Source organism: Denticeps clupeoides, chromosome 12, assembly GCF_900700375.1.
Source record: "Denticeps clupeoides chromosome 12, fDenClu1.1, whole genome shotgun sequence".
In the NCBI taxonomy this organism is placed as follows: domain Eukaryota; kingdom Metazoa; phylum Chordata; class Actinopteri; order Clupeiformes; family Denticipitidae; genus Denticeps; species Denticeps clupeoides.
The window spans coordinates 4,765,701-4,777,788 of NC_041718.1; the positions used below are offsets into that span (position 1 = coordinate 4,765,701).

The 12,088-nt window shown below is 41.1% G+C and overlaps 1 protein-coding gene across 1 annotated transcript in view; it reads right to left on the reverse strand.

Moving 5' to 3' along the window:
• Positions 1–12,088, reverse strand: part of cntn6 (contactin 6) — an 80,334-nt gene that overhangs the window by 23,184 nt on the left and 45,062 nt on the right. The window contains exons 3-11 of the mRNA XM_028999142.1: positions 9,853–9,979; positions 9,562–9,737; positions 8,241–8,336; positions 3,443–3,646; positions 2,159–2,261; positions 1,517–1,701; positions 915–1,057; positions 246–375; positions 26–176 (exon numbers count right to left, since the gene is read on the reverse strand). Of these exons, the coding sequence (XP_028854975.1) occupies positions 26–176; positions 246–375; positions 915–1,057; positions 1,517–1,701; positions 2,159–2,261; positions 3,443–3,646; positions 8,241–8,336; positions 9,562–9,737; positions 9,853–9,979 (1,315 nt within the window). The remainder of the gene's footprint in view (positions 1–25; positions 177–245; positions 376–914; positions 1,058–1,516; positions 1,702–2,158; positions 2,262–3,442; positions 3,647–8,240; positions 8,337–9,561; positions 9,738–9,852; positions 9,980–12,088) is intronic.

Below are 12,088 nucleotides of genomic sequence, written 5' to 3' on the forward strand. Positions count from 1 at the left end.
ACAGCGAACAGCACCTGTTCTGTACCTCTTAGTGTTTTTCAGGAAATCACCACCTTTCCTCCAGGAATACGAGGCTCTGGGGGACGCATGGGGACGGCACTCAATGACCGCCTCGCCCCCCCTCTGGATCAGTGTGGACTTCTTCACTGGGCTCTTGGAGAAGTCCGGTGGAGAGGCTACAAAAAAGGACAAAGTTCAAGATCCTTGTGATTTGCCTTTGTACTTTTTTTTTGGTTAATGCTTACCCACGACTTTGAGCTCGGCGCTGGCATATATGACACCATGCTGATTCAAAGCTGCACACTGGTACATCCCAGAATCCAACAGGGTGATGTTGGAAATGGCTAATCTACCCTCATCGACTCGTACTCTGTCCTAGAAAGATGAAGGTAACATCACTAGTGGTCATGAAATTAGGGCCATGAAATAATGGGTTATTTGATTTGATTAATCAGTTAATTACAGATTATTTCATATAAACATATGAATCAAATATATTACATTGCTTAATTGTGGTTACTGACATGATAGGTATATTAGATATAGTTGGCTCTGGCAGTTAAGTCATTTCTGCAGCCAACTTGGACTGAAAGCATCTGGCATCTGGCTTCCATGTGTGACGTAGTAATGGGAATGGATTTCAATCTTCCAGAATTGGGAAGTATTGTGTGTTAATAATCACCATTTTATACTGTTTAAACACAGTTCATATTTTTGGGTGTCAGAAATGTCCACACCCTTTCTTTCTTTTATTGTTTACATGTTAAAAACTGAAGACGTGAACACTCTATTTTCATTATAGAGCACTATATGTTATGCTCTATAATTTATAGAGCTACAAAAATCAGACCCACAGCATCCCTCTATCTAAACATGGACATAGGTGTGTGTGAGTGTGTGTACTGGGTTCTCACCCCAGGAACAAAAGGCTCTCCGTTCTTAAGCCATTTGTAGGAGGGCTTGGGTTTCCCGTGGGCGCGGCACTCCCATTGCAAATTGGAATCGATGGCCATGTATGCATCTTTCAAAGTCTGAGCCCAGTGGAGATGTTCAACGTCTGTTGAAATTAATAAAAAAGTGCCCCTTTTGAGCTTCTTCACATTTCTTTTTTCCTTTCTGTCATTGCAGTGCCTCTCCTCTTACCACACAACAAAAAGGTTAATTGGTACAAATTAATACCCGATTATCCTGTCTTTATTAGATTCTCTCTCAGCGTCTGTAAAAAAAAAATGACGATTGTTTGTGCTGCAGCTATTTTAATTAGATGTGCTTTGCTAAACTTTAATAGGATAAATCCGTCCACCGGTTTCAGCTGACTGGTTCTTGCTATTTACTGAGTCGATCCATTATCTCACATTTAATTAAAATACAACTGTACCACGCACTGTATGTGTGACAGCTATCAATACAGCAAACCAAATAAATCTTTTCAAAAGTTGGCATCATACAGGTGCCCTGCCCGCCCATCACACTCTCACTTGAAGTTTCCCATTAGAGCAATGTTTGTTCGGCATACTGTTAAAAAGGAGCCGGCCTCTTGCGATGTTTTTGCCCCTGGAGTTCTCTGCAACGCATTCATACAGGCCAGCATCCTCTGGGCGGAAGTATGGGATTTCCAGGACCCCGTTGGACTGGTTGATTTTGATCTTGCCAGGGAAGGGGCTTCCATCTGTTCTCCGCCATGAGATTGAAGGCACTGGACTGAGGCGAGTCAATAAGAAAGGTCAGAGCCGCCTCATGCGATAGCCTCAACATTGTTCACACAATGTGAAAGGGACAGACACACAACAACACAAAAACAAAGCAATTCACGTGAGAGCTGATAGCCATTCATTCAAACATAAAAATAATGTATCTGGGCAACATATTGACATTATGGAATAATACACAAGATTTCAAATGGATCTCTCCAAAATCATTGAAAATTCCCTTCACCTTCTATGAATAATAGTTAATGTGTGGAGCATAAAGGAGCTACATAATGCGTCAGTCATCACTGTAATTTATTGCCATCTAATGTGTACGTATTTGTGGCATCAGCAAGTTCATTCGCGTTGTACAAAGGGACTGGGCTTGCTGCTCCTGAAAAGGTCCTCAGAGGCCTTGTACACGGCTCTCTCGAGGCCGGGACCATAAGCCAGCAGGAAATGAGACTTACTTTCCTAAGGCAAAGCATTCCAGCTTGACTGAAGATCCTTTGGCCACGTGGACCGTTTCCGGAAACTGCACCTCGATCTTTGGCTCATACTCGCCCATCACGGCTGCAAGAGTGGATGGCAAAGGCAAAATGAACAACAGCTTGCTGCTGCTGTTTTTCCTTTGTAATTTTATTTTTGTACTGAATCAGCGCTGTCGACATCACTGGCTGTTCTAATTGTTCTTTAAGGCCTGGTTCCTGTGGTGTGTTGCTGGGGCTAATTGAACGCGTGGGAGGTTCTGCGTTGTGCTGATGGACTGCAGGCTGAGTCTGTTTTTTTTTTTTCACGTAGTCCCGGGTGGGCAGATGTGTACATCCACACATTCTGGTGTTGTCATACAAATCTTTTGTGGTAGTTGTGTGAATCTGTGCAATCTATGTGATGGCTCATGTGCAAATGTGTGTTTATGGGTATGCGTGTCCAGAGCAGTTTTTATGCGTTAGTACACACTAGCAACTGAACTGTTCTGAATTAAAAAAAAGAAATTTGCAATTATTCTTTCAATTAGTCTTGAAAAGGGGGTGTCTTGATAGAAAAGAAATGCCAGTAACTGGTGGTAAATACAATATTTTACAGGAGTCATCTACCAGTGCTGCTAGATGTGTTGCTGTATCACGTTTGTGTGTTTGTGTGTGTGTGTACATTAGTCTGCATGTGTGCATATGACTTTGCATGACTCATAATACAGCTATTGTACAACAGTATATTATGTATATTATGTGCTTCTATAGACAGGTGATAAATTAAAACACATCCACAAGGAAACAGAACAGCTTCAATATGTCTGGTCACAAATTCTCCAGTGTCTGTTAATCTCTTAAGAAGAGAAATTCTTATGGCTTAGAAAATCCCACAGGATCTAATTAACATCATCAAATGTTTGCACTCACTTTGCATTGATAAGGATAGATAAGGACGCAGGTGAACTGGAAAAAGTCTCACAAATTAGTTTCTCATCTCAGTTATTTAGGTTTTTTTTTTTTTAATCACCATTATGTATGCATGTTAGTCCATATGTGGGACTATAAATGCAAGTGTGTATTTGCGTTTGCATGTGTGTGCACTTCTCAAGATTCTATCTCACATGTAAATGCATCCCAGAGCGCATTGACTGCAGCGCAGCTGAGACAGCATGAATTCACAGATGCTAAACAAACACGGCATGCTACACAGCACCGCTGCTATCTCCACCACCTCCGCCTCCGCACCAGCAGATCAGCTGGAGGTCAGCTTTAGGTCCTCACCATCGGAGCGCAGCACCACCGGGGTGGGGGAACTGTACACGGTGCCGTTGGTCATCATGTTCCACACCACACAGGTGTAGTTACCCACATCTGAGGGCTCCACCTTGGCGATGTACAAATTGCCAGTCCGCTGGGACACAAACCGGCGGTTGTCGCGGACCAGAAAACCAGGCCGCCCATTGAAAATCCAAGAATACTTAATCTCTGGGAAAACAAGAACATTGAACAAATGAACTACTCCATCACTGGCAGTGTAACAGGGCAAAGAGTTTATATCCCAATACAGTTGCGGATGACAGTGATTTAGGGTGCATGATTTATTTTACTAAAATAGAAAACTTATATTTGCTTCTCAGTTCAAATTGAGGCAATAAAAATGATAATGAAAGATTGTTCCGAAGACGTTTATATCATACAATCTATCATAAAAAACTATCCATTCCTGTATACCACAGTATACTACGCTTAAACTTGAATTTTTACCACAGTAGAGGATTTGGAAGATTTTAATGAAGTTAGTTTAGACAAACAGCAACATACAAGAAGCTTCACCAGTTGCTAAAGATAAAGATGACTCATTGGCTACATGAATTTTTTTAAAGTTGATATTAATCAAATAAGAAATGTATAAAAACAAACAAAAAAAAAACCTATTAACTCCCATGGTCCCATTGAAACATATTTTTTTAATCCCAATGTCACTGTGCAATATCAATTCTATTATTATTATAACTAATATATGTTTTTAGTAATAACACATTTACCCACAATTTAATACAACCGTGTCATAAATAAAGAATAAATAAAATGTTAATAAATTCTATTTATTAATTCTATGGCATTTATCAGACACCCTCATCCAGAGCGTCTTACAGTCAGTAGTTACTGGGACAGTCCCCCCCTGGAGACACTCAGGGAGTCTTGCCCAGGAGCACAATGGTAGTTAGTGGGGGTTGAACCTGTGTCTTCTGGTTCATAAGCGAGTGTGTCAACCACTAGGATACTACCACATTTTGATGAAGACGGAAAATGCTTAGACAATTAAACTAATTCTGAACACTTCTGACACTTCTTAAAGATGGTAAAATACAAAAGTTCAAAGGAGTGCTTTTATAATGCCAGCAGTGTGGGGGTTGTTCACTAGTGTTCACAAAGTTTGCGTTGTTCTCACAATTTGTATAATAAATGATGTATGCACATTTTAAACTCTGTTTATGGAAAAATATTAAAGATTGTGTTGTAGGTGATAGAAATAATTGCACAATGACAAAAGTTAGTTTCCCCTTTTCAAGATACAGATAACTACCAGTTGTTTTTTCTTATCTTCATCCTGAGTGTGCTGGACCTTATACTAGCAAACAAGCTCCACACTGGTTGAACTGCGCTTAGCATCAGGTCAAAGTGGTTTAAACACCAATCCAAATTCGATCCCTACGTACCTTAAACCCCCAGTCTAATTGTCAAACTGAGAAGAGAGAGAAAGCCAGATTCGATTGAATCTGTCCTATCACCCTTAAATCTACAGTGGCTCGTTTTGTGCATCCTATCAATGCTACCCCACTGCCTTTCCATTAGCAGGAGCTGGGCTTGTGTGATGGAGCACCGATAGGAAAGGATGACAATTCCTCTATCTGTGCTGCATTTACACCATGTTGAGTACAGAAACCCTTATGTATTTTAATCATTCATAAGGAACATAAATGTCACAATCATTTGCTCAGCAAACATTAACGGTTACGATTCCTCTGTGCAAAATAGACTTCAATGAATAGCATTTCCATATTGAGTGTATTGCAGGTCTTCGACTCTATGTGCGCTGTATGGAATAATAACTAATGGAATAATAAAAAATATTCCAGCCTACTGAAAGCCTCAGTGCTACTTGCAACACGCAATGATGCTCCGATGAGTGCAGCCATGCAACAAACATCATACAGTAAACAACATGCTGCAAATGTGAGAGGCTGCTGCTAGAAATAGAATTATGGGAAGGATGATTGCTCATTTCTAAGCCCACACCAGTTTCCCGTGTTCCTGGTTTGAATACGAAGGGGTGAACATAATACCCATGCCGATGATCTGACCTACACTGCATTTTCAATCAGGCCCCCTTCTCTTCCCGCCGTATTAGAACGGATTACTTTTCTTAATCTTCGATGGTTACGTTCCATCAACATCCTGTGTTTGCCGAGACTGTGGAGTAATGTGAACCTTCGGAAATGCTATCTCCATCTGGACCGTGTCCCTTTTGTCCTGACAGCCCTTTGTCTTGGTGGGCTCCTCTTAATGAGCAGCAGAGAGCAGTGGGGTCTGGGGACATCAATGTCAAATTACCCAGCGCTTATTAGAAGGCAGGGGCAGTAAGGGCGAGGTTGGGGTCTCAGTGACGGGAGGGCGACAGTGATCAGGAACACATTATGTCCTAAATCCACCCCCTATTACACTGTGTGGACAGTGTGAATTCCCAGAAGCCACCCTGGGAAGAAAGCGTTGAATTAAAACCATTAAAGTGGAAGTCAAGGACGAGTGACAGGCTTACGATGATCAGAAAAGGGGTTCTGTTAACGCTCTATACTCAAGCGGCTTTGGTCTCAACACAGCTGAAGACCTTCAGGAAATGAACATCCTGACTCCCAAACAGAGAAATATTTCTTCTCTAGTCTATTTTATAGAAAGGAACAGCCATTTTCTACATAAACCACCAGTCACACCTCCTCTGTGGAGGCCATGGTGACAGACAAGAAAAGAAGTCAGCAGAGAAAGTTTTTGTTTATAGCACAACCTGTATTATTAATATTTTATAGTTTTGAGTTTTAGAATGTAAAATCAGGAAGAACGTAAGAGAGACCCATGAGTAAATAAGTATGTTGAAATTTTGGGATCCATTCAGTGAGCACGACAATTTGGGAGAAGAGCAGTTAAAACAATGCTAGAATCATATGATCCTAAAGAAAAATCTATTACATATCTAATCATTTGTTTGTTTCATGCTACAGTAGTTTTCTTAAATTCATCGAGACCTTTTTTTTTTTAAGTCAGCAGAGGCAGCAGCTTCACAAATGTTGTTTTTTTAATCCTCATCTAGATTCAATGGAGTCCAGTGAGCAACCCAGCTTGTCCAAAACTAATATTATTTTTCTGAAAAAAAAAAAAGATTTTGCTCTCAAGATATATGTGTAGACAGGATTTAAATTATATAAGTCATGATATGAAGAGTTTTGCACATTTTTAAATTTACAGTGTTCATTCTCACTGTCTGTTTCTACTCGCAGCATGTGCAACTAGAGACATTTGTTGTTGCGCTCATTCATGATTTATTGCATCACATATTATGGTATAATGTATTTATTTTTCCCCCATTTCAGTGTTGGTGTTAAGTATCGAGTGGAACTTTGTATTTTCAATAGTTACTGTATTACTGCATGTCCATACCTACAGTGAGTCAATTTTATATGTACATGAAGTGCACAATAATTCAATAAGTAAAACAGCAAAGAGTGTAGGCTGTGGGCTTTTTAGGTATTAGGTAGGTAAAAAAAAAATGGCCAAACTATTTCATTTGAGCCCAATGTTGTGTTTATGACTTCACATCATACTGAACACACACTGAACAATGAAAAACATATTTTTCATTGTGTAACAGTGTGTGTACACCCAGAACAGTGTGTTTACACCTCACTCTAATCAGATCACCGCAAAAGTTGAAGTGCCTGCTTGTCATCGAAACCAATTTTCAGTCTACAGCACCACTTACCCGCTTGCTCTAATACTGGCCATTATACCTGCTCTCCTTACTTCAATCATGGGTAACTAGGCGTCTCTTTAAAACCGGTGTCACCTTGAGACGCAGCCAGAAAGAGCAGAATAAAAAGCTTAAGCCCCACCGCATATATGACGTCGGCTCCGGGCAAAAAAAAAAAAGGCGAAGGGAGGGAGCAAGCGAGCAGGGGAGAGCCGTGGGGCTTCACACCCAGATGAGTGCTGATGGATATGGGCTGAGCTGGAGACGTTAAGTGGGAAAATGGGAAGCGCCGGCGTGAAATTGCGCCGGTAGCGTGGCTCGGCGGCGGGAGTGCAGGGCACTTTGAGGGCCGGCTAATCAGCAGCGCGCAGATGCAGAGCTGCCACACAGCTGTGTGAGGAGGATAACCCACCACCGACTTCAATTACGCGCCCATACCTGCTCTTCCTTTTACCCTGAAGAAAAGACGTATGCTATCTGTCTAAACAAAGATACATCTAGCGTGCACTGTGTATGAGTTGTAAAATGTTGTTATATTGAACACATCGTTCATGTTTTATTGGCATATCCTTGAAGAGTCCGATTAAAAATTACATTGGAACGCATGCACCCTTCTGTTCATTCAGCTGGTCTTTCTTCTTTTGGACCTTGGCTCCTTGTGGTGCTTGTGACATATGCACTCATTTAATTGCTGATCATCAGGAAGCATTTCTGATCGATGTGTGAATTAAGGATGAATAGATCCCAGGTCTAGTTATAAACCTAAAAAGCAAGCACCTAACACAAAGTTGCTGTTCATGCGCCTAAGGCATTTAACCCTATGATTGTCCAGGGAGGGACTCTCAAAATAAGTATGTAGGAATCAGTATGGCTCACAACCATCAGGAAAAGGAAGGAGAAGAAGAGAGTAGTCATCCTAAGATTTGCAGCAAATTGAATAATGATTCAATTCAGACTGTGTATGAGGTCTGACATAGATCGCGGCCAGAAGAAGGAATTAAATGAAGCCAAAGAAAAAGAAGAGCTGGGAGCAAATCAGAGACTGAACAGTCGTACCTCCAGAGTGAGGGGGTGGTCCACATAGTAGAACTACCGCCTGACCTTCTCTTACTGACACAGCACTCCTGGGCTTGCTGCTGAAGCTCCGCAGATCTGGAGGGATGCAAACACACAAAGGGCCTCCATTACTTTTCATTAAGTGCTGCCATGCCTCCGCACCAGGGTGGAATGAGCTTCATTTGGGACCAAAACCTTTTGAAATACCATGGCGGTCCCAAAGGGGGGGGCAGGCAAATATCATCCACAATAAAGTCATCACTCATTTAATTCTGCCATTTGTGTAAGCTTTTTAATCACCCATCTACCACAGAAAAAGGCTGGAACTTTTCTGCCAGCCACATTTATACAGCAGAACACATAAATTTATAGATTTATGTGCTCAGTAGACAGTACAGTACAGCAGAGCACACAACCTCATGATGCCACAAAAAAGCAATTCACAGGACTCATTACTCTTCTGTCATTGCCACTTCCAACTTTTGCCATCAGGCAAAAGATATAGAGCAATTAAAACCTGGACAGACCGCCTTAAAAAATAATTTTCTTTCCAAAAGCAATCTAGACTCTAAACTAATCCACATTTGTCTCCATATATCTCCATAAAATGTGCAATGCAACCTCAATAGGTGAAGTAGGGTGCAATATTATCACACAATGTGCAATCCACTGTAAAAATCCAGTGCAATTTGTATTTTTGTACTTGTATTTTTTTACAATTTAATTAGTATATATTATGTTTATTACAATTTTATTTTATGCCTCACTGAGTCGACTGCACCTTACAATTTGTTGTTCCTTGAGAAGTGACAATGACAATAAAGATTTATCGTACCTAATCTATCTTACCATATAAAGATGTTTCAAAATATTGCATAAGCATAATTTTAATCATTTCACTTAATTTGCTTTGATGAGGTTTAGCTTTTCAGGGAATCCGAGCGATTTCATAGAAATCATTAAAGCATAAATACTTCAAAGACAGCCAAATGCATTCATGCATAAGGAAGAACAGATTGGCCATCAGATGTCCAAAATGTTCCGCTGAGAAATTTAAGTGAAAATGCTTCTCTGCTTGGGAAATGTAAACATGTTTGCATCCTTGGTAGAACCATGATCATGGCCTCGGAAGATTAGGATAAATCAGAGAACCTGTCAAATGCACTTTAAACATTCCTCTACTGAACATTCATTGCACCACAGTTACTGTATTTTAATAAAAGTAGAAATCTAGACATCAGTTGCCAAACGATCAGAGTGTAGTAAAGCGCGGTCAAATTGAGCCCCAAAGCACGGCGAAACTGACGTTGTTTCTACTCACAGGCAAACTCCACTCTGGCCTCGCGGCTGACAACCGTTCCAAAGGGATTGGCGGCGATGCACTGGTACACCCCATCGTGTTGTGTTGCCTGTGGGTTACTGATCAACAGGTTGCCTTCCACAAGGCTGTAGCTGGCGTCAGCGTTAATGCCAACCTCTCGCCCATTGAATTTCCACCTGAAAGCGGCTCGCAAAAATGATCAGCATCATTGTAATTAATTTGTCTTCATTGTCAGACGAAGAAAATTTGCAAACCCAGACTGATTAGAATGGCCAACTTAATACAGCTCACCTATAATTAGGAGGAGGATTGCCTTTAGCTTTGCAGTTGATGAAGACCTTGTTGTCGTCTGAGCTTAAAGGGAAAATGCTGTCGCTCGGCTCCTGGGTGAAGACGGGCCCGTGTTGGGTGTTTTTCTCTGAATGAGGAAACATAACTGTTTTTAGTCACATGAACTAAATCAGGTTAGTACAGGCCGACTTGCTAAATTTCTGATAATGTGAAAACAAGAGATGTTATCTAACAGAACATGTTAGCGAAAAAGTAAGGTTAGCATACAGTACAGTATTTGTTTGGGTAGCTAGTTTTTTTACACAATGCTTTGATGAGTCTATATGATTTAGTTTAATTCAAAAACAGTAACACCATGTGACAATTCAGAGTCAAATTTGACTAACTATTATGATAATAATTATTTATATAAAATTGAAAGTGAAGAGATTGTCATTGTGAAACACTGCAGCAGAGCACACGGTGACACCACGAAATGTGTCCTCTGCTTTTAACCATCACCCTTGGTGAGTCATGATCCGGTCCGAAATGGGGGTTACTCCGGTCCAGGATCCGGTCCGGAGTTTCATTGTTGTCCTGTGTAATGTTCCCTAATCGTTTTCACCTGTGTTGATTGTATAAAGCTGCCCTGTTTGTTTCTGTTCGCCGTCAGGTCTTTAACGTTATGTTCCATGTTCACCAGTGTCTACGTCTCGGATGTCTCCCCTGTCCTGTGAGTCACCATTAAACCCCTGTTCCGTGATGTCAGGTGAAAGCGTCCTTCATTCCTCGTCATTCCTCGTCACTCTTCGTCCTCCTCTCCGTTCACCCGCCGCGTCATGCCCGCATGGATGTGACATGGTGAGCAGTGGGCAGCCATGACAGGCACCCGGGGAGCAGTGTGCAGACCGGGATTCAAACCGGCAACAGTCTGATTACGGGTCTGTTTCCTTACCCGCTAGGCCACCACTGCACCAAGTACATGTAAATACATGTACATGTTAGTAAAAGTACATGTAAGTACATGACCAGGATGCTCAAGTTTTGGTGGCCAGGGGATTGGGGGCGTGAGAGATCTGCCCATGCACTCAGATTCCCTCCGTTATTCATGGAACACGTGCTTGATTTATTCGTAAAACACGCTGTAGGCGTGCAATTTAGTTAGTAATAAGATTTCTTTAGTGCGATAAATGTTATTAATTTGTAAGCGTGAGAAGCGTCATGTCTGAGTGTGTGAGCATGTGAACTTTTTGAAATGCATGTGTCTCACGCTCAATGCGCGAGACTTGAGACCCGGTACATGGCCTTGGTGTGCATGTTCCCACTATACTTCTATACTTCTATTTAATTTAGATGAATTGTCAGTGTTTGCTGGGGTTTTTTGACAGTTAACTGTTACATCACATTGATATTTTGCCAAATATGAAAGATCATCTCATGAAATTGCTAATGATGATGACAACAATTTGCAGAGCAGTTATTAAGGTAAGCAGAGGCTGTTCTAAAGAATCCGATTCCTCAAACTAACTTTTTCAATGCTTCAAATAGGATTTTATTCAGAATAGTATTCATAGCCTCCATACAGCTACTTTTGATTGGTAACGTATGTCATTTAATAACAATAATTCACAAAAGAAATTTAAACAATAAATGTTCTTTTTTTCATTTAGAACCCATGTACAGTAGAAATGATTATCTCCAAAGTGAAAAGGCAGTACTTCACAGCAGGCAGCGTGAAGAGTAATTAACAGATTACGGATACTGTGCATATTCACTCGCACAGTCTCGAACACGCTCTGACAATCCATGCAGAAATGGCTTTTCTTTTCCTCCTGGACTTGAATTCAAATTGACTTTCTCTCTTTCCTCTCCCGTTCTGTCTTTTCTTTCTTTTTTTTTTTTTTTTCTGGCAGACCCGAGACAGGCATGGTAGCCCTGTCAGGTCTGTTATGTCGGCAAGCTTCTGCCAAAACACCAATTCACTGAACTAATTAGCCCATGTTGAGGTAATTACTCCGGTGAAATGCATAATTTCTTAAATGGATAAACACGGGGCGCGGAAGTTAACCGTGACCACTGTCGTAACAGACGCTTTCTCTTCAGCGTTGATTCCTCCCCCACAGCATCTTGCTGTGCGGAAATCACCTGTCTACGCTCACGTGCAAGATAATATTCTTTGTCACAGGTCTCCAACCTTGACGGGGACAAAAATGAAAGGCTCCAATCTCCCATATCGAGCTAATGAAGAGGATTGCCT